The 22,900-nt window shown below is 51.7% G+C and overlaps 2 protein-coding genes across 2 annotated transcripts in view; both read left to right on the top strand.

The window, feature by feature from the left end:
* The window catches only part of LOC119936071 (KAT8 regulatory NSL complex subunit 1-like), a 119,826-nt gene extending 114,766 nt beyond the window's left edge, over positions 1–5,060 (top strand). Inside the window, exons 10-14 of the mRNA XM_038755453.1 lie at positions 155–273; positions 2,266–2,320; positions 3,630–3,745; positions 4,371–4,608; positions 4,776–5,060. Of these exons, the coding sequence (XP_038611381.1) occupies positions 155–273; positions 2,266–2,320; positions 3,630–3,745; positions 4,371–4,608; positions 4,776–5,060 (813 nt within the window). The remainder of the gene's footprint in view (positions 1–154; positions 274–2,265; positions 2,321–3,629; positions 3,746–4,370; positions 4,609–4,775) is intronic.
* A 1,800-nt stretch (positions 5,061–6,860) lies between these two features.
* Positions 6,861–22,900, top strand: part of SMARCC1 (SWI/SNF related, matrix associated, actin dependent regulator of chromatin subfamily c member 1) — a 117,989-nt gene continuing 101,949 nt past the window's right edge. Inside the window, exons 1-3 of the mRNA XM_038755452.1 lie at positions 6,861–6,977; positions 7,120–7,182; positions 14,025–14,240. Coding sequence (XP_038611380.1) covers positions 6,861–6,977; positions 7,120–7,182; positions 14,025–14,240 — 396 coding nt within the window. The remainder of the gene's footprint in view (positions 6,978–7,119; positions 7,183–14,024; positions 14,241–22,900) is intronic.

Raw genomic sequence — 22,900 nt, 5'->3', positions numbered from 1 at the left:
ACAGTCAGCGCCCAATAAATACGATTGATTGATCGTGGATGTGTTTTACGTCTCTGACCTTTTGATTCTAATGCCACCGGGCGTTCGTAGTCATTTTTTCCTACTCTTATTTTTGTTTTTTCCCCCCGCCACCCACGGCGGGGGCCCCAAACAGGCTCTGAAGAGGAAGAGGCCCGAGAGCTCCTATGACATCAACAACATCGTGATCCCAATGTCCATGGCGGCCGCGGCTCGCGTCGAGAAACTGCAGTACAAGGAGATCCTGACGCCGAGGTACAGTCGCCACCGTCGTCGTCGTCCCCTCAGGCCCGGCCCGCCACCCGGCGTGGGAGGGAGCGGGATTCCGGGGAGAACGGGACGGGGCCGCGGGAGCGGAAGACGTAGCCCCGGGAGCTTCGGGGTCGGGGAAGGAACGGGAGCCCGTCGTCGGGTAGGGACCGTCTCTGTATGCCGCCAACTTGGACTTCCCAAGCGCTTAGCACAGTGCTCTGCACACGGGCAGCGCTCAATAAAAATGAGACTGGGAGCCCGCTGTTGGGTAGGGACCGTCTCTGTATGTTGCCAGCTTGGACTTCCCAAGCGCTTAGTCCAGTGCTCTGCACACGGGAAGCGCTCAATAAATAGGATTGAACGAATGAATGAATTATTGGGAAAAGAGCACTTACTGCACACAGTAAGTTTGTCAGCTGTGTGACCTTGGGCAAGTCACTTAGCTTCTCTGGGCCTCAGTTCCCTCATCCGTAAAATGGGGATGAAGACTGGGAGCCCCACGTGGGACGACGTATACATCCCGAGCGCTTAGTAGACTGCTCTGCACACAGTAAGCGCTCAATGAATACGATTCAATGAATGAATGAATGACAACCTGATCACCTTGTATCCTCCCCAGCACTTAGAACAGTGCTGTGCACATAGTAAGCGCTCAATAAATATGATTGAATGAATGAATGACAACCTGATCACCTTGTATCCTCCCCAGCGCTTAGTACAGTGCTCTGCACACAGTAAGCACTCAATAAATACGATTGAATGAATGAATGACAACCTGATCACCTTGTATCCTCCCCAGCGCTTAGTCCAGTGCTCTGCACACAGTAAGTGCTCAATAAATACGATTGAATGAATGAATGAATGAATGAATGACAACCTGATCACATTGTATCCTCCCCAGCACTTGGTACGGTGCTCTGCACACAGTAAGCGCTCAATAAATACGATTGAAAGAATGAATGGGAGCCACCCGGCCCGCAGGCGACATTTCTCCCCATTCGCTTTTCAAGACTGTGAGCCTGCTGTTGGGTAGGGACCGTCTCTGTATGTCGCCAACTTGGACTTCCCAAGCGCTTAGTACAGTGCTCTGCACACAGTAAGCGCTCAATAAATACGATTGAATGAATGAATCAACTGCCAGCCAGTAACCCCTCCAGAGGGTGGGTGGGACCCGAAAGGGTTGTAGGCATTGGTGGTTCAGTGGTTCAAGGGCTTAGTACAGTGCTCTGCACACAGTAAGCGCTCAATAAATACGATTGATTGATTGGTAGAATTCTCGCCTGCCACGTGGGAGGCCCGGGTTCGATTTCCTGCCAATGCAAGTTTATGATCACCTTGTATCCCCCCCCCAGCGCTTAGAACAGCGCTCTGCACATAGTACGCGCTTAACAAATCATCAGTCATATTTATTGAGCGCTTACTGTGTGCAGAGTACAAATGCCATCATCATTATTATTATTATTATTATCAGTTCAGGGCTAGCAGCGCCGAATCACTCAGTCGTATTTCTGGAGGGCTGACTGTGCGCAGGGCGCTGTACTGAGCGCTTGGGAGACGACGCGGATCCAGTCCCGTACGGTCGTGGTGGGGAGGTGATAGTGGTGGCGGTGTGACTCGAACTTCCCAAGCGCTTAGTCCAGTGCTGTGCACACAGTAAGCGCTCAATAAATACAATTGATTGATTGATTGGGGTGAGGCCCGGGCTCCTCCCACCCCACCTCCCATCAGCTCCCTGGACAGTCGGGCTGGTCATTCATTCATTCATTCAGTCGTATTTATTGAGCGCTTACTGTGTGCAGAGCACTGGACTAAGCGCTTGGGAAGTACAAGTTGGCAACCTCTAGAGACGGTTCCTAGCCAACACACCCGATGAGCGGGGGAGAGAGGGAGCCCGAAACGTGGAGGAGTTTGGAGGGGGGGTCCTCCAAGTCGGGGGGACGCCGAAGGGGTGGGAGGGAGGCGGCCCAACACCGACCCTTCTGCTTCCCCTTCCAGCTGGAGACTGGTGGAGCCCAAAGAGCTGGAACCAGGAGATGAGGGGGACTCTGAGGTAACAGCGAGAGAAAGGGGCACGTTGCCTTTCGGGTTTCGTGGGGCGGGGGCGGAATAATCATATTAATAATGATCAATATTATATTAATATTATATTACATTGATATATTATATCAATATTATATTAATTATATTATGTAATATATTATAATGTACTATTATATAATTACATATCATATAATTATATGATGGTGTATATTGATTATATTATATAAAATATTGAATATTATAATATGATATATAATAAACATATAATTGTACTTATATATTATATATGATAATATATAATATATGGTGTAAGATGTATAATATATATAATATATAGAAATATTATATGGATGCATAATATAAAATATTATATATTAATTATGGTATATAATATAACATAATATAAATAATTATCTTTGTATATATTGTACCTGTAATGTGCATAATATAATATATAATATATATAATATAATATAGTGTATAATGTATATGATATAAATATATAATATAAATATATTATATAAATATGTCATGTAAATATATCGTATGTTAATTATAATATACATAATATATTATATTATGTAATATATTATATAATTATATACCATATAATTATGATATGTATATTCTGCGGTATGTTATATAATATATTAATTGTATTATTATATGATATTATTACATTAATGATAATTAATATTATTATTATGATGGAAGCAGTGTGGCTCAGTGGAAAGAGCCCGGGCTTCGGAGTCAGAGGTCAGGGGTTCAAATCCCGGCTCCACCACTTGTCAGCTGGACATGTCAAATAACTTCTCTGGGCCTCAGTTACCTCATCTGGAAAATGGGGATTAAGCCTGTGAGCCCCCTGGGGGACATCTGGATTACCTGGTTCGTACCCCAGCGCTTAGAACAGTGCTTTGCACGTAGTAAGCGCTTAATAAATGCCATCGTTATTATAATAATAACTGTGGTGTTTGTGAGGCACGCTGGGGTCGGTCTGGGGGGAGACGGACGTTAGTGGAAGCAGCGTGGCTCAGTGGAAAGAGCCCCGGCTTGGGAGTCAGAGGTCGTGGGTTCTAATCCCGCCTCCGCCACTTGTCAGCTGGGTGACTTTGGGCAAGTCACTTCACTTCTCTGGGCCTCAGTTCTCCCCTCTGGAAAATGGGGGATGAAGACTGTGAGCCCCCCGAGGGGCAACCCGATCACCTTGTAACCTCCCCAGCGCTTAGAACAGTGCCTTGCACATAGTAAGCGCTTAATCAGTGCCTCGTTGTTGTTATTTTGAGTTTATTATTTGAATGTTTTGAATTCAAATCCAGCTGGAGGACACTTCGGACGAGGCCTATCGGAACCATCACACCAAGTATGAAGAACTGGAGCGTTCCCGCTGGGACTCCTGGACGGCAGCGGCCATCTCTCACAGAAGAGGGAGCAGGTAGATGCCTCTCCCCGGCCCCTCCCCCCCCCCCCCCCCCCCCCCCCCCAATCCCCTGTCTGCTGTGTGGCCTTGGGCAAGTCACTTCCCGTCTCGTTGCCTCAGTTACCTCCTCTGTAAAATGGGGGTGAAGGCTGAGCCCTTTGCGGGACAGAAACCGTGTCCAACCCGATTTGCTTGAATCCAGCCCAGACCTTAGTACAGTGCCTGGCACATAGTAAGCGCTTCGCTAGTACCATTAATAATAATAATAACAATAATAATAATAACAATAATAATAACAATAACAATCCTTCCAAAAACCATGCCAGGCCAGCTGCCGCTGGCTCGGCACCCAGGCAGGGGGATAATAATAATAATAATAATAATAATGATGGCATTTAATTCATTCAATCGTATTTATTGAGCGCTTACTGTGTGCAGAGCACTGTACTAGATGCAGAACACTGTACTAAACGCTTGGGAAGTATAAGTTGGCAACATATAGAGACGGTCCCTACCCAACAGTGGGCTCACAGTCTGGAAGCATTTCTAGATGGCATTTAATAAGCGCTTCCTCTGTGCAAAGCACTGTTCTAAGCGCTGGGGGGGATACGTGGTGATCATCAACTTGCGCTCGCAGCAGGTCGTCCAAGAAGGGAGAAGGACGGGGGACTCCGTCCGCCCCGGGCCCGAGCCGGCCCCTGTCCCCGGACGGCGGCTGCGGGGGCGGCCTCACCGACGCGGCCCCCGCCGGCACCCCCAGCCCCGAGCCCTGTAGCCTGTGGCCGGCCCTGGCCGCCAAGGACCGGACCCGCGTGCTGTCGTCCTGCAGCGAGGACACCAGTTCCTCCGCCCCGGAAACCCCGGAGGACGCCGTGCAGGTGAGGGAGGGGGACTCGCCCCGGGCCCCGAGCCCGTAGGGACGCCTCATTCCGGGTGGACGGGGGCCCCCCCCGGGGCGGGTGGGCCCTCGCCGTGCCCTTAACGTCGCTTCTCTCTGTCTCCCCGTTTCCACGCGCCTCCCGGCCCCTCCCCCCGATTCCCGCAGACAGTCCAGCCCTGGGAGCGCCGAACCTTCCCCCTGTCGGAGGCCACGTCCCGCGCCCTCCTGGATCGGCCCGACCGGCCGCCGCCCCGTCCCCCCCCGGCCGCCCCGCCGCCGTGGTGCTCCCACCGCAAGCCCGGCCCCAGGACTCCCAGCGAGGCCTCCCCGGAGGCCCGCCCGCCCCCCGGCAGCCTGCCCGGAGGCGGCGGCGGCGGCGGCGGCGGCGGCTGCGTAGACGAGTTCACCGGCCGGGAGTGCTTCCCGGCCCGGCTGCTGAAGAACAGATGAGGCCTCCGCTTCCCACCAGGGGGTTCGAGATGTGAGGTACGCACCAGCCGGGAGGCAGGCTCGCCTCCCGCCGCCCGGCGGACGGAAGGACGGACGGACGGATGGAGCCGCGGCCCGGAGGACCGGATCTGCCGACTCGGGGCGGGCCGCCCGCCGCCACGAGGTTCCGTGGCGCGGGGGACGTCCTGCGGGGCGGCGGGCGGCGGGGGGACGGGATGGGGACGGCCCACCCGCCGAACGGCCCGCTGGAGAAGCTCGCCGGTCTCGTGGGCCGGCGGGGGGGGAGCGACCCAACCCGGGGGGCCGGGACGAGGGGGCTCTCAGATGCAACGGAAAGAGGCGCTTGGCTTCCAGGCAACCTGGCGTTGGCGGCGGGGGGCCCAGCGGTCCACCCCCCCTTACCCACCCATCCCGTACACCTGTGCCACCCCTCCTTTCGGTCCCCAGAGCAGTTTGTCACTCACAGGCGGCGACTTCCAGCAGGCTCCCGGGAGCGGGTCCCTCCCCATGTCAGGGGCTGGTCTACTGAGGGGACGGGATGGGGCAGAGCCCAGGCTGAGCGACCGTCCCTTTGTCTTTGGTCGCCCACGAGTCCCCTGGTAGAGTTTGGGGTCTCAGGCCGATTCCGGAGAGATCTGGGTGGAATCATTGTTGGGAAGTCCCATCCCGAGGGTGTTGAGTCTCACTGTTCGGCCGACGACCGTCCCGGCAACACGGAGTGACCAGGGTGGACGCCGGGAGACATCCCCCACCACCACCACCACCACCACCACGACAATCCCCCGGGGGCCAGTGACGTCCAGAGGGAGGAGGAGGAACCGGGGGAGCCCGTTCTGTCACGGATTCCCATTGCCGCGTTACAGCCGCCGGGGTTCCCTTGGGGTCCCGGGGAAAGAGAAGGGGTGTAGAGCCATTTTTGGGGAGCTCCTTTAGAGCGTGGTCCTCGAAGCTGCCTGACCAGAGCGCTTGCCCACCAACGGCCCAGTGATGGCCACTAATCCTCTGGGCCCTGTCGTCGGACTGGAAGGGAGCCCGGTGCCCGAGGAGCGACGGGGGTTCTCGGGGACTTCCCTGAGGGCAGGTGGGAGACGGAACCGGGACCGCCGGAGCTCCCCTGGAGCCCCGCGCACCCCGCCCCGGGGCCTGGGGGCCTGACCTGCCGTTAGCTCGGAGGGGTCCGGGTACGGGGGGAGTCGGCTACAAAGCGGGAGGAAGTCGGGGCTCTTAAGGAGCCGTGGGGCGGGGGATGCCCTCCCCTCGCCCCCCGGACAGGGAGCCGGGAAGGGATCTCTGGGGTGATAGACACCTCCGCCGCCCATTCCCATATTCCCGGTTGTTGGTTCCCAAGCTAGCCAGGTGGAGGGTGAGACCTCCTCCTCCTCCTACATGGACAAGAAACCGGTTGGAGGAGAGGCAGGTAAAGGGGACGGTCACATTTAACGATTCCAAGTGTGACCCAGAAGCTCCGGTTCTGCAGTTTGGGGGCCGTTTTTAGCCTCATTTTTAACCGCAAGATGGGAAGAAGCTCTCAGCCCAGCTACCCTGTTGGATTCAGAGAGTTAACCGGCGCCCAGTTCATGTTAAACGCCTCAATTTTTTTTTTTTTTTGTCTCCCTTCACACACACAGCCCCGCCATCCCACGGATCCCCTCTGTCACCTTTAGTAGAATTGTTCCCGTCTGTACATACTCTTCTGCCTCTGTCATTTTACTTTAATGTCGTTCCTTTGGATGGGCGCTCTCTGGGTGAGACCCGAGGATCCGCAGATGAGCAGACAGGGAGGGACTCCCGGCTCCCGGAATGGCTAAAGGCGGCAAAGCGCGGCGCGAAAGTCCCGGACCGAGAATAACTACTTCAAAGCGCTTTGTGCTCAACACTAAAGCTAAGGAAAACAATAAACTTGAAATTTACCAAAGCGTACCGAGGGGGTCTTCCTTTTTTTTTTCCCTCCCCACAAAACGCCTGCATCCGCATCGCGGCCGGGGGGGCCGGGGACGTCGGAAAGCGCCCTTAAACTTCCCTCGGTCCCGGGAGACTCGCCCGCTCCCGTCCGGTACAGGTTCGTCGCCGGCTGGTTGGGTGGGTTCGGGCCTTCTGCTTTGTGAAAGTCAAAAATCACAAAGTGAAGTGATTTGCCCAAGGTCTCAGCGGATATAATAACGACGGCGTTTATTAAGCGCTTACTGTGTGCAAAGCACATGTGGAAGAGCAGGGATTAGAACCCAGGTCCTTCTGACTCCCAGGCAGGCCTGGGCTTTCTTGCACTAAGCCACATTTGTTCTTTGCTAAGTGCTACTATTTACTATTCCATTTATTTTATTTTGTTAATATGATACTATTAATTATCATTATTAATAATAATTATAGTGCAATAATAGTTATTATATTATTAATTGTTAATTATTTAAAACTATATTATCAGCTATTTAAAATTGGCAAGTACAAATTGGCAACACATAGAGACGGTCCCTACCCGACAGCGGGCTCACAGTCTAGAAGGGGGAGGCGGAAGACAAAGCAGAACAGGTGGACAGGTGTCAAGTCGTCAGAACAAAAAGAATTAAAGCAAAATGCACAGCATTAACAAAATAAATAGAATATTCCACTGAGCCACGCTAGCACTGTAGTAGCCACGTGGGACAGCCTGATTACCTTGCATCTACCCCAGCGCTTAAAGCAGTGCTTGGCACATAGTAAGGGCTTAAGGAATGTCGTTATTACTATTATTATTAATATGGACAATTATTATTATCCAGCAGGCGGACTGTGAGCCCACTGTTGGGTAGGGACTGTCTCTATATGTTGCCAACTTGTACTTCCCAAGCGCTTAGTACAGTGCTCTGCACACAGTAAGTGCTCAATCAATACGATTGATTGATTGATTGATTGCATGGGAGCAAGGGCACAGCGACATCTACCGGTGGCTCCCTCGACCACGAGGTGCCCAGTGGAGCAGGGCCGAGAGGGGCATTCATTCATTCATTCACTCCTTCAGTCATTCATTCACTCATTCAATCAATCATCAATCAATCAATCGCATTTATTGAGCACTTACTGTGTGCAGAGCACTGTACTAAGCGCTTGGGAAGTCCAAGCTGGCAACAGGTAGAGACGGTCCCTACCCAACAGTGGGCTCACAGTCATTCATTCATTCATTCAATCAATCATATTTACTGAGCGCTTAAATCAATCAACAATCGTATTTATTGAGCGCTTACTGTGTGCAGAGCACTGTACTAAACATTTGGGAAGTCCAAGTTGGCAACATATAGAGACAGTCCCTACCCAAACAGTGGGCTCGCAGTCTAAAAGGGGGGAGACAGAGAACAAAACCAAACATACTAACAAAATAAAATAGAATAGATATGTACAAGCAAAACAAATAGAGTAATAAATATGTACAAACATATATACATATATACAGGTGCTGAATTAAAGTGTGCAGCGCACTGTACAATGCCCTTGGGACAGAACCACACAACAGTAAACAGTGCCAATCCCTGCCCACAAGGAGCTCTAGAACCGGGGCGGGGACAGATGACAATAATAATAATAATCCATAGGTCATTCATTCAATCGTATTTATTGAGCACTTACTACTAATAATAATGGTGGTATTTGTTAAGTGCTTACTATGTGCAAAGCACTGTTCTAAGCGCTGGGGAGTATACAAGATGATCAGGTTGTCATTCATTCATTCAATCGTATTTATTGAGCGCTTACTGTGTGCACAGCACTGTACTAAGCGCTGGGGAGGATACAAGGTGATCAGGTTGTCATTCATTCATTCAATCGTATTTATTGAGCGCTTACTGTGCAGAGCAGTGAACTAAGCGCTTGGGAGGCTACAAGGTGATCAGGTTGTCATTCATTCAATCGTATTTATTGAGCACTTACTGTGTGCAGAGCACTGTACTAAGCGCTGGGGAGGATACAAGGTGATCAGATTGTCATTCATGATCAGGCTGTCATTCATTCATTCAATCGTATTGAGCACTTACTGTGTGCAGAGCACTGTACTGAGCGCTGGGGAGGATACAAGGTGATCAGGTTGTCATTCATTCATTCAATCGTATTTATTGAGCACTTACTGTGCAGAGCACTGTACTAAGCGCTGGGGAGGATACAAGGTGATCAGGTTGTCATTCATTCATTCAATCGTATTTATTGAGCGCTTACTGTGTGCAGAGCACTGTACTAATCTCGGGAGGATACAAGGTGATCAGGTTGTCATTCATTCATTCACTCATTCAGTGAATAGTTTTGAGCGCTTACTGTGTGCAGAGCACTGTACTAAGCACTTGGGAGGATACAAGGTGATCAGGTTGTCATTCATTCAATCGTATTTATTGAGCACTTACTGTGTGCATAGCACTGTACTAAGCTCTGGGGAGGATACAAGGTGATCAGGTTGTCATTCATTCATTCAATCGTATTTATTGAGCGCTTACTATGTTCAGAGCACTGTTCTAAGCACTGGGGAGGATACAAGGTGATCAGGTTGTCATTCATTCATTCATTCAATCGTATTTATTGAGCGCTTACTGTGCGCAGAGGAGTCTACTAAGCGCTTGGAAAGTTCATTTTGTCCCACGTGGGGATCACAGTCTTCATCCCCACTTTACAGATGACGGAACTGAGGCCCAGAGAAGCTAAGTGACTTGCCCAAGGTCACACAGCTGGCAAGCTTACTGTGTGTAAAGCACTGTACTAAGCGCTTGGGAAGTCCAAGTTGGCAACATATAGAGACAGTCCCTACCCAACAACAGGGCTCACAGTCTAGAAGGTAATAGATTACCTTGTATCTCCCCTAGCGCTTAGAACAGTGCTCGATACATAGTAAGCGTTTAACAAATGCCATCGTTATTATTATTACTACTAAGTGCTTGGGAGAGTACAGTATAACAGATACATTCCCTGCCCACAAGGAGCTTACAATCTAGAGGGGAAGACAGACACTAATATAAATGAATAAACTACCGATTTGGGGGGGATTGAGACTGTGACCCCCCCACGATTCCAATCCAATTTGCTTGTATTCGCACTAGATACAAGGTAATTTAACCCATTTGTTAGCACTTACTATGTGCAAAGCACTGTTCCAAATACAGTAGCCCAGCTAGGGTAGGGGGGTACCTTGCAGGATTAGGAGAGAGAAAAATGGGGGGAAAAGGATCATTCAATCGTATTTATGGAGCGATTATTACTAGTACTGCTACTGCTAATAATAGCATTTGTTGAGCACTTACTATGTGGCAGGCACTGTTCTAAGTGCTGGGGTAGATAAAAGATAATCGAGTTGGACACTGTCCATATCCCATGTGGGGCATAATAATAATAATGGCATTTGTTAAGCGCTTACTATATGCCAAGCCCTGTTCTAAGCACTGGGGAGGATACGAGGTGATCAGGTTGTCCCATGTGGGGCTCACAGTCTTCATCCTCATGAGAGGCGTCAATAATAATCATAATAATGCCATTTATTAAGCACTTACTATGTGCAAAGCGCTGATCTAAGTGCTGGGGAGGATACAAGGTGATCAGGTTGTCCCATGTGGGGCCCACAGTCTTCATCCTCATGACAGGCATAGACAGGCGTCAATAATAATAATAATAATAATAATGGTATTTATTAAGCATTTACTATGTGTAAAGCACTGGTCTAAGCGCTGGCGAGGTCACAAGGTGATCGTCAGGTTGTCCCACGGGGGTCTCACGGTCTTCATCCCCATTTTACAGATGAGGTAACCGAGGCCCAGGAGGAAAGGAGAACTGGGATTGAATCTCCATTTTCCAGATGAGGTCACTGAGGCCCAGATTGGCGAAGTAACTTGCCCAAAATGACACATCTGACAAGCGGAGCGGGATTTGAACCCATCACCTCTGACCTCCAAAGCCCGTGCTCTTTCCACTGAGCCACGCTGCTTCTTATTAATAAAACAGTAATATGTACAAATGTACACCAGTGCTGTGGGGAGGGGAAGGGGGTAGAGCAGAGGGGATGGGGAGGAGCAGAGGAAAATGAGGGGGCTCAGTCTGGGAAGGCCTCCTGGAGGAGGTGAGCTCTCAGTAGGGCCTTAGTAATAATAATGATGGCATTTAAGCGCTATGTGTAAAGCACTGTTCTAAGCGCTGGGGAGGCTACAAGGTGATCAGGTTGCCGCATGGGGGGCTCACAGTCCTCATCCCCATTTTACAGATGAGGTCACTGAGGCCCAGTGAAGTGACTTGCCCAAAGTCACACAGCTAAGTTCATTCATTCAATCGTATTTATTGAGCACTTACTGTGTGCAGAGCACTGGACTAAGCGCTTGGGAAGTCCAAGTTGGCAACATCTAGAGACGGTCCCTACCCAACAGCGGGCTCACAGCCTAGAAGGGGGAGACAGACAACAAAACAAAACTTATTAACAAAGTAAAATAAATAAATAAAGTGGCAGAGCCAGGATTCGAACCCACGACCTCTGACTCCAAAACCCGGGCTCTTTCCACTGAGCCACGCTGCTTCTCTAGGGGAAGAGGGGGGTGTACTTCCCAAGCGCTTAGTCCAGTGCTCTGCACACAGTAAGTGCTCAATAAATACGATTGAATGAATGAGAGAGCTAATGTGGTCGAAGACTAGACTGTGAACCCACTTGTACTTCCCAAGTGCTTAGTCCAGTGCTCTGCACACAGTAAGCTCTCAATAAATACGATTGATGATGATGATGATGATGAACCTGCTGTTGGGTAGGGACCGTCTCTAGATGTTCATTCATTCATTCAATCGTATTTATTGAGCGCTTACTGTGTGCAGAGCACTGGACCTAAGCGTTTGGGAAGTCCAAGTTGGCAACATCTAGAGCCGGGCCCTACCCAACAGCGGGCTCACAGTCTAGAAGGGGGAGACAGACAACAAAACAAAACATATTAACAAAATAAAATAAATATGTACAAATAAAATAGAGTAATAAATCTGTACACATATATACATGTATACAGGTGCTATGGGGAGGGGAAGGAGGTGGGGGGGGGAGAGGAAGGAGGGGGCTCAGTCTGGGAAGGCCTCCTGGAGGATGAGGCCTTATATGTTGCCAACTTGGACTTCCCAAGCGCTCAGTCCAGTGCTCTGCACACAGTAAGTGCTCAATAAATATGATTGAATGAATGAGAGAGCTAACATGGTCGAAGACTAGACTGTGAGCCCGCTGTTGGGTAGGGACCGTCTCTAGATGTTGCCAACTTGGACTTCCCAAGCGCTTAGTCCAGTGCTCTGCACACAGTAAGCGCTCAATAAATACGATTCAATGAATGAATGAATGAGACAGCTAACGTGGTCGAAGACTAGCCTGTGAGCCCGCTGTTGGGTAGGGCCCGTCTCTAGATGTTGCCAACTTGGACTTCCCAAGCGCTTAGTCCAGTGCTCTGCACACAGGAAGCGCTCAATAAATACGATTGAATGAATGAATGAATGAATGAGAGAGCTAATGTGGTCGAAGACTAGACTGTGAGCCCGCTGTTGGGTAGGGACCGTCTCTAGACGTTGCCAACTTGGACTTCCCAAGCGCTTAGTACAGTGCTCTGCACACAGTAAGCGCTCAATAAATACGATTGATTAATTGATTCCCAAGTGCTTAGTTCAGTGCTCTGCACCCAGGAAGTGCTCAATAAATACGACTGAATAAAGGAATGAAGAGAGAGAGAGACCCTAGTCTTGAGGGAAGGCTCAGGGGGGACGAGGAAGGAGGCCAAGCCTGGGGCCGCCATTGCGCTCAATAAATACGACTGATTGATTGATTGATTGATTCCCAAGTGCTTAGTTCAGTGCTCTGCACCCAGGAAGCGCTCAATAAATACGACTGAAGGATTGAAGAGGGAGAGACCCTAGTCTTGAGGGAAGGCTCAGGGGTGAGGAGGAAGGAGGCCAAGCTTGGGGCCGCCATTGTGCTCAATAAATACGATTGATTGATTCCCAATCGCTTAGTTCAGTGCTCTGCACCCAAGAAGCGCCCAATAAATAACGACTGAATGAAGGAATGAAGAGAGAGAGACCCTAGTCTTGAGGGAAGGCTCAGGAGGAAGGAGGCCAAGCCTGGGGCCGCCATTGCGCTCAATAAATACGATTGATTGATTGATTCCCAAGCGCTTAGTTCAGTGCTCTGCACCCAGGAAGCGCTCAATAAATAACGACTGAATGAAGGAATTAAGAGGGAGAGACCCCAGTCTCTCGGGAAGGCTCAGGGGGGACGAGGAAGAGGGCCAAGCCTGGGGCCGCCATTGCCTGAGGAGAAAAATCAAGGACAACCCTCCTTTCTCCCATGATCCTCTCTTCCAGCGGCACCGCCCCCGCCTCTGAGGGGAGGGTGCGCGCGCATTCTCGTGGTGGGGGGGGGGCTCCGCGAGGTGGGGACCATCGGATTTCGGGCTGCGCGCGCAGCCTGGCGCCCGCGGGGAGGGCGGCTGCGCGCGCATCCCCCCGACCACGGGGATGGCTGCTGCGCGCGTAACCTGGCGCCCGCGGGGAGGGCGGCTGCGCGCGCATCTCATCGACCACGGGGAGGGCGGCTGCGCGCGCAGCCTGGCGCTCGCGGGGAGGGCTACTGCGCGCGCAGCCCGGCGCTCACGGGGAGGGCGGCTGCGCGCGCACCCCGGCGCCCGCCCTCGGGCCGAAGGAGGGCCTGCCCCCCCGGTGGGGGAGGGGGCCGGATGGAGGAAGTGGGAGGCCTGGAGGCGGCGTGGGGCGCATGCGCGTGCGCTCGCGCGTCGGGCGGGCGGGGTTGGATGAGTGTGGGGCCGGAGCGGGGGGAGGGGCGGCGGGGAGCGCGCGGGCGCAGGGGGCGGCGCGCGGCGGCGGCGGCGGCGGCGGTGGGGGAGGGGCGGGGAGAGGGGGCGGTGCGCGCGCAGCCAACGAGGCCGGGCCGGGCGGGCGGGCAGCAGCAGGCGGCGGAGGCGGCGGGAACAATGGCCGCGGCGGCGGCGGCGGCAGGAGGGGGGGGGCGCCTCGGGCTCGGCGGCGGCGGCGGCGGCGGGGACCCCGGGGTCGGCGGCGGCGGCGGCGGCGTCGGGGGCGTCGTCGGGGGGTTCGGGCCTGGCGCTGTGGCGGCGGAAGGACGGCGGCCCCTCCGCCAAGTTCTGGGAGAGCCCGGACACCGTGTCCCAGCTGGACTCCGTGCGCGTCTGGCTCGGGAAGCACTACAAGAAGGTCGGTCCGACCCGGGAACCCCCCCCCCCCGGGCAACCCCCCCCGGGCAACCCCCCGGGCACCGGGGACGGGGGACAACAAAGGGACACCCACCGCGCCTGCGTGCGTCTGGGCGTGTGCGTCCGTGTGTGTGTGTGTGTGTGTGCGTGTGTGTGTGTGAGAGAGAGAGAGAGAGGGGCTTTGGGGAACTGGGGGGGGGAGTGAGGGGGTTTGGAGTGTGTGTGTGTGTGTGTGTGTGTGTGTGAGGGAGCTTGGGGGAGTGAGTGTGTGAGGGAGTTTGGGGAACTGGTGTGTGTGGGGTGAGTGTGTGAGGGCGTGAGTGTGTATGTGTGGGAGTGAGGGTGGGAGGGCGTGAGTGTTTGTGAGGGACTTGGGGGGGTGTGAGGGAGCTTGTGGGAGTGTGTGAGGGAGTTTGGGGGGGGTTGTGTGTGTGTTCGTCTGTGAGGGAGTTTGGGGTGTATGTGAGGGAGCTTCTGGGAATGAGTGTGTGAGGGAGTTTGGGTGGTGTGTGTGTGTGAGGGAGTTGGGGTGTGTGTCCGTGAGGGAGTTTGGGGTGTGTGTGAGGAAGCTTGTGGGAGTGAGTGTGTGAGGGAGTTTGTGTGTGAGGGACTTTGGGGGTGTGTGTGTGTGTGAGGGAGTTTGGGGTATGTGTGAGGGAACTTGTGGGAGTCAGTGTGAGGGAGTTTCTGTGTAAGGGACTTTGGGTGTGTGGGTGTGAGGGAGTTTGGGGGTGTGTGTGTGTGTGTGTGAGGGAGTTTGGGTGTGGGACTTTGGGTGTGTGTGTGTGTGTGTGAGGGAGTTTGTGTGTGAGGGACTGGGGTGTGTGTGTGTGTGAGGGACTTTGGGTGTGAGGGAGTTTGTGTGTGTGTATGAGGGACTTTGGGGTATGTGTGAGGGACTTTGGGTGTGTGGGAGGGTGTGTGTTGGGGGAGCATGTGTGTGAGTGTGTATGTGTGAGGGAGCTTGTGTGTGAGGGAGTTTGGCGGGGGTGTGTGAGGGAGTTTGGGTGTGAGGGACCTTGTGGGAATGAGTGTGTGAGGGAGTTTGTGTGTGAGGGACTTTGGGGTATGTGTGAGGGAGCTTGTGGGAGTGAGTGTGTGAGGGAGTTTAGGGGAGTTTGGGGGAGTGTACGTGTGAGGGAGTTGAGTGTGTGTGTGTGTGAGGGAGTTTGGGTGTGTGCGAGTGTGTGTGAGTCTGTGTGTTGGGGGAGTTTGGGGTGTGTGTGTGTGAGGGAGGGAGTTTAGGGGGTGGGAGGAAGTTTGGGGGAGTGTGTGAGGGAGTTTGGGTGTGTGGGAGTGTGTGTGTGTGTGTGTGTGTGTGTGTGTGTGTGTGCGAGTTTGGGTATGTGGGAGGGAGTTTGGGGTATGTGGGAGGGAGTGTGGGAGGGAGCTTGGGAGTGTGTGTGTGTGTGCGCGCGCATGAGGGAGTTTGGGGGTGTGTGAGGGAGTTTTGTGGTGTGTGTGTGTGTATGTGAGGGAGTGTGGGTGTGAGGGAGTTTGCGGTATGTGTGAGGGACGTTGTGTGGTGGGGGAGTTTGGGGGGTGTGTGTGTGTGAGGGAGTTTGGGGGGGTGTGTGTGTGTGAGGGAGTTTGGGGGGTGTGTGAGGGAGTTTGGGTGTGTGGGAGTGTGTGTGAGTCTGTGTTGGGGGAGTTTGGGATATGTGTGTGTGTGAGGGAGGGAGGGAGTTTAGGGGGTGGGAGGGAGTTTGGGGGAGTGTGTGAGGGAGTTTGGGTGTGTGGGAGTGTGTGTGTGTGTGTGTGTGAGTTTGGGTATGTGGGAGGGAGTTTGGGGTATGTGGGAGGGAGCTTGTGGGAGGGAGTGTGGGAGGGAGCTTGGGAGAGTGTGTGTGTGTGTGTGTGTGTGTGTGTGTGCGCGCGCGCGCGCATGAGGAAGTTTGGGGGTGTGTGAGGGGGGTGTGTGTGAGGGAGTTTTGTGGTATGTGTGTGTATGTGAGGGAGTGTGGGTGTGAGGGAGTTTGCGGTATGTGTGAGGGACGTTGTGTGGTGGGGGAGTTTGGGGTGTGTGTGTGTGTGTGTGAGGGAGTTTGGGGTGTGTGTGAGGGAGTTTGGGGGGTATGTGAGGGAGTTTGGGGGGTGTGTGAGGGAGTTTGGGTGTGTGGGAGTGTGTGTGTGTCAGCTGCATGACTTTGGGCAAGTCACTTCTCAGTGCCTCAGTTCCCTCATCTGTAATATGGGGATTAAGACTGTGAGCCCCCCCTTGGGACAACCTGATCACCTTGTATCCCCCCCAGCGCTTAGAACAGTGCTTTGCACATAGTAAGCACTTAACAAATGCTATCATTATTATTTTTATTATGTGTGAGGGAGTTTGGGTGTGTGTGTGTGTGTGGGAGTGTGTGTGGGTATGAGGGAGTTTGGAGTGTGTATGTGTGAGGGAGTTTGTGTGTGTGTGAGGGGGTGAGTGTGAGGCAGTTTGGTGTGTGTGTGTGTATATGTGAGGGAGTTTGGAGTATGTGTGAGGGACGTTGGGTGTGGTGGGAGTTTGAGGGGGTGTGTTTGTTAGGGACGTTGGGTGTGGTGAAGGAGTTTGGGTGTGTGAGTGTGAGGGAGTTTGTGTGTGGGTGGGAGGGAGTGTGTGGGGGGGGAAGTTTGTGTGTGGGTGGGAGGGTGAGCCCATTACTGGGTAGGGACCGTTTCTATAGGTTGCCGATTTGTACTTCCCAAGCGCTTAGTACAGGGCTCTGCACACAGCAAGCGCTCAATAAATATGGGTCAATGACTGGATGAGTTTGTGTATGTGTGTGGGTGTGAGGGAGTTTGTGTATGTGTGTGAGGGAGTTGGGGGGGGGGCGGGAGTTTGGGTGTGTGGTGTGGGAGACTTTGGGTGTGTGTGGGTGTTTAGGAGGGAGTGCGTATGTGTGTGGGGGGGTGTGGCCCCTCATCCATCCCCCACTTCCCCTCCGCCTCAGTTGTGTGTTTTTTTTGGGGGGGGGTCCCCAAGCCTTTCTTCCTCATTACTGAAAGGAGGCCCATCCTCTCTCCGTCCTAGTTTAGTCGAATTTATTGAGCACTGACTGTGTGCTGGACCCCGCACTTAGCACTTGGGAGAGGACAATGGAACAGGTGGGGCTGAACATCAGTTTTGTTCAGGTGGTATTTATTGAGCGCTGACTGTGTGCAGAGCACTGGACTGAGCGCTTGAGGAAAGTACAATACAGCAATGAAGAGAGACAGTCCCTGCCCACAAGGAGCTCACGGTCACTTCGGTCGTATTTTTTGAGCACTTACCATGTGCAGAGCACTGAACTAAGCGCTTGGAAGAGGACAACGTAACAGGTGGTGGACATCGGGCTTCGATCGTATTTATTATTTATTGAGCGCTGACTGTGTGCAGAGCACTGGACTGAGCGCTTGAGGGAAAGTACAATGCAGCAATGAAGAGAGACAGTCCCTGCCCACAAGGAGCTCACGGTCACTTCGGTCGTATTTTTTGAGCAGGGCACTGGACTAAGCGCTTGGAAGAGGACAACTTAACAGGTGGTGGACATCGGGCTTCGATCGTGTTTATTATTTATTGAGCGCTGACTGTGTGCAGAGCACTGGACTGAGCGCTTGGGAGAGGACACTGTAGCGAGGGTGGTGTTTGAGTGCTACTGGGGGCCGAGCACTGTCCTAAGCACTTGGGAGAGGATAGTATAACCAGAGTTGGTAAGCGGCAATCAGTGGCGCTTATGGAGTGCTTACTGGGTGAACAGCACTGAACTAAGCGCTTGGGCGAGCACAGTATAGCCAGAGTTGGTAAGCGTCCGTTAGTGGTGTTTATTGAGGGCTTACTGCGTGCAGTGCACTGCGCTAAGTGCTTGGGAGAGGACAGTATAACCAAAGTTAGTAGGTGTCAATCGATGGTGTTTATTGAGCGCTTATTATATTCAGAGCACTCTACTAAAACCCTGGGACATTTTCCCTCTTCCTCCCCAAAGTTCAAGAAGGGAAGACTGTAAGCCGCTTGTGGGCAGGGAATGGGTTACCGGCCCCGTTGTATTTGTCCTCTTCCCGGGTGCTTAGTAAAATAAGATTTAATTAATAATAATAATAATGATGGCAGGGAATGGGTTACCGGCCCCATTGTATTTGTCCTCTTCCCAGGTGCTTAGTAAAATAAGATTTAATTAATAATAATAATAATAATGATGATCGTGGCATTTGTTAAGTGCTTACTATGTGCAAAGCACTGTTCTAAGCGCTGGGGGGGATACAAGGTGATTAAGTTGTCCCACGTGGGGCTCACAGTCTTAATCCCCATTCGACAGATGAGGTAACTGAGGCTCAGAGAAGTTAAGTGACTTGCCCACGGTCACACAACAGACATGTGGTGGAGCCGGGATTCGAACCCATGACCTCTGACTCCAAAGCCCTGAATTGACTGGGGAAGAAATCTTGGTCTCAGTGTGAACAAGTCAGGGTGCCTGGAATCCTCCTCAGCTTCCCATCTCCCCCACTTTATATTATATAGTTTATATTACGGGTGTCTGTCACCCCCAAGGAAGCAATGTTTGCATCCCCCGTCTTTTGGGGGTGGGGGGAGCGAATCCGATGAGGAAAATCATCATCATCATCATCATATATGTATATATGATATATGTATATATATGTATATATGGTATATATGTATATATATATATGGTTGCCTGTATATATGTATATATGGTTGCACATTTTTATTTATTTATTTATTTATTCATTTATTTATTTTACTTGTACATTTCTATCCTATTTATTTTATTTTGTTGGTATGTTTGGTTCTGTTCTCTGTCTCCCCCTTTTAGACTGTGAGCCCACTGTTGGGTAGGGACTGTCTCTATGTGTTGCCAATTTGTACTTCCCAAGCGCTTAGTACAGTGCTCTGCCCATAGTAAGCGCTCAATAAATACTATTGATTGATTGACTGATCATCAATCGCATTTATCGAGCGCTTACTATGGGCAGAGCACTGTACTAAGCGCTTGGGAAGTACCAATTGGCAGCATATGGTTGCATATGGTACTGAAATGGTACAGTTCATCATCTGGGTGGGATCCTGAAGACCCAAATTGTTAAAAGCGCTGTCGGAGAGAGTTGGGGAGACGATCCCACTTGGTATTTTGAGTTTGTAGTCACAGAGTTAAAAGCCACAGGCGAAGGCCTGTTCTTCCCCGGAAAGCGGACAGTTGCAGGCTGTCGATTAGCGAGTTAATAATAACTGGTGGCCGTCCTCACAGTCCAGGTGCCTATCTCACATCCACTCTTCGCCAGCAGTTGTGGTAAACGTCGTTTCCCATTCCGAGTGTCAGAACTCTTTTGAGTGTGTTGGTGTCGATGATTTAGAAAAAAACAACAGTCCCCCCCCAACACACACACTCCTCCGCCCTCCCATAGCGGGAGTCTGTGAACACAAACAACCCAGTTGAGGGATCTGAGCGTTATTTTTTTATTTACACACACACACACACACTCCTCCGCCCTCCCATAGCGGGAGTCTGTGAACACAAACAACCCAGATGAGGGATCTGAGCGTTATTTTTTTTATTTCCACTTTACGTGCCATTTAACACAGGGGCTCGGTTTTTCATTTGCCGGTGGTTAAAACTTGCTTGCGCCGCCTCTGTTTATGTTAAAAAAAAAAAATGCGGAAGCCAGTCGGAGGCACGTTTAGCGATTGATTATGAAATTGAATCCCCATGTAGCCCCTGGAGTACTTAAATGAGACCGACCCACTTTTAATCGGGATTATTTGGGAGAGGGAAATCCACGGTGAGATTTGCAGGTAATAATAATAAGGGCATTTATTAAGCGCTTACTATGTGCAAAGCACTGTTCTAAGCGCTGGGGAGGTTCCAAGGTGATCAGGTTGTCCCACGGGGGCTCACAGACTTAACCCCCATTTTACAGATGAGGTAACTGAGGCCCAGAGAAGTGAAGTGACTTGCCCAAAGTCACACAGCTGACAATTGGCGGAGCCGGGATTTGAACCCATGAACTCTGACTCCAAAGCCCGGGCTCCTTCCATTAAGCCACGCTGCTTCTCTAATGAGTTTCCCACCGAAATAATGCCGTGGTTTTCTATTACGTGTGTCTGAGCAGTCGGTTTTTACTCTGCACTTGAAAAGACTGTACGTTATGGAATTCGCCCTTAATCCGGGCTAGTGAAAGTAAATCAGTTTCGGGTTTTTTTCCCCCACCACCCAGGAAGTGCCCGCCTAGGTAAAATGTATTGCCGTCTCTGTTCATTTCATCTTAGCTGTGCCCCGTTTTTGTGAACAGAATTGAAACCTGCCTAGTTAAATTGTATTGCCGTCTCTGTTCATTTCATCTTAGCTGTGACCCCGTTTTTGTGAACAGAATTGAAACCTGCCTAGTTAAATTGTATTGCCGTCTCTGTTCATTTCATCTTAGCTGTGCCCCGTTTTTGTGAACAGAACTGAAACCTTAGTGATCAGTGGGAGCAGTCTTGGAGATGAGGAAGACCGAGAGGTATTCCTTGGGTGCTGACAGTCTTTCACCCATCCTAAGGCCTTTAAATCAGTCTAAAGCCGCCCTGAGTCATCCTCTAGACGGTAAGCTCGTTGTGGGCAGGGCGTGTCTCTATTATAGTATATTCTCCCAAGTGCTTAGTACAGTACCCTGCACCCAGTAAGCGCTCAATAAATGCAATTGACTGATCTCAGGTTCGTCAGTTGTACTCTCCCAAGCGCTTAGCACGTAGCGCTCGATAAATCCGATCGATTGATGATTGATTGATTGATAGGTGCGGGCAAAGCCTCAAGTCGATTGGTTCACTTGAGGTCAGTTCTAGATTTGACCCAGAGTCCCAGGGCGGAATTGGAACCAACGCAAAATCTTCAATCCGCATCCCGACCGTGGAGCAAAGTAACTCTTCCTTTCCCTCCCAGCCCACCCTGACCCCCGCCCCCGAAAAAAAAAAATACCCCTTCACTCTCCCAAGCCTATTTCAAACCCCCCACCGCCGGAATTGGATTAGTACCAGTCCGGCTAAACGAAAGGGGGAGAGAGGGGTGGAGAACGAACCTGGCGTGTCTTTGCCGTGAAGAGATTTCCCTCCCCAAAACCTGAATTTCTGGATGAGATTAAGTTTTGTTTTTGTTGTAGTTCCTACACTCCGTCATTGACTCTCTGGCATTTAGTATTTACAAAGTGCTCTGGAAACCACATTTTTTTTTTTTCCGATGGGGGTTGTTGGCTTTTCTGCTCTCCTCCGGCAGATGAGGAAACCTAAGGAGGGGGAAGTTCAAAGTGCCCGGGTCACATGGTGAATGAAAGGAGTCGGTCAGTGGTGTTTATTGAGCGCTTACTGTGTGCAGAGCACCGTTGCAAGAGCTTGCAAATATACAGTAGTGCAGATACCTTTTTAGACTGTGAGCCCACTGTTGGGTAGGGACTGTCTCTGTATGTTGCCAATTTGTACTTCCCAAGCGCTTAGTACAGTGCTCTGCACATAGTAAGCGCTCAATAAATACGATTGGTGATGATGATGATGATACCTTCCCCGCCCACAACAACCTTACAGTCTAGAGCCCCACGTGGGACAACCTGATTACCTTGTATCCCCCTCAGTGCTTAGAACAGTGCTTGGCACCTACTAAGTGCTTAACAAATGCCATCATTATTAGTATTTATGATTAGAAGGGAAAGTAGCAGGACTGAGATTAGAATCTGGAATCTCCGGGGTGTTTCCATCTTAATGGTATGTATTGAGCGCTTACTGGGGGCAGAGCACTGTACTGAGTGCTTGGGAGAGTACAATAGAACAGACATATTCCACTCCCACAACGAGTGTACAGTCTAGGGGTGAAAGAAGCAGGATTGGGGTTAGGATCTGGGGTCTCCGGGCTGTTTCCGTCTGTCAGTGGTTTGTATTTGAGGGCTTAGTGGGGGCAGAGCACTAGACTGAGCGCTTGGGAGAGTCCAATAGAGTTGGTAGACACGCTCCCTGGCCGCGAGGCATAGTCTTTTGGCCTCTGAACCCTGGGGCCGCCCAGAGTTGCTTTTTGCTTTCTCTTGCGAATGATGAGCAGCAGCCGCAGAATTTAAGTTGGGCGTTCTCAAGTTCCCATCATCGGTGGTATTTATTGAGCGCTTACTGTGTACAGAGCACGGTACTGAAGGGCTCGAGAAGGCACGGTCCAACAGAGGGGGCCGACTCATTCCCTGCCCACGAGGTGCTTTCGGTCTAGAGTGGGAGACGGATGTGAAAATGAATTACGGAAGGAGGAAGTAGTAGAGTATAAGGATGATAATAACTGTGGTATTTAAGCGCTTCCCATGTGCCAAGCACTGCGGTGGAAACAAGTAAATCGGGTCGGACGCAGTCCCCGTCCCACCCGGGGCTCACGGTCTCAATCCCCCTTTTCCAGATGAGATAACCGAGGCCCAGTGAAGTGACTTGCCCGAGGTCACCCAGCCCACAAGCGGCGGGATTAGAACCCGTGACCTTCCGACCCCTAGGCCTGGGCTCTTATCACTACTGTGCTGTGGGTCTGTCCCCTGCCCTCTGAACCAAGCGGGTGCTTTGCCCCCTCCCAGCCCCGCCACACGTCCGTCCGTGTCCGTAACTGCTTCCCGACGTGGCAGAACGAAAAGGAAAGGTGTCGGTGCTTCGAAGAAAACCTCAGTGGTCCCCTTCGACGAAGAGCGACAATCGCG

This window comes from Tachyglossus aculeatus, chromosome 13 (genome assembly GCF_015852505.1).
Source record: "Tachyglossus aculeatus isolate mTacAcu1 chromosome 13, mTacAcu1.pri, whole genome shotgun sequence".
NCBI lineage: Eukaryota > Metazoa > Chordata > Mammalia > Monotremata > Tachyglossidae > Tachyglossus > Tachyglossus aculeatus.
The sequence above is the reverse complement of the archived record's forward strand: the minus strand, read 5'-3'. Positions and strand labels throughout refer to the sequence as shown.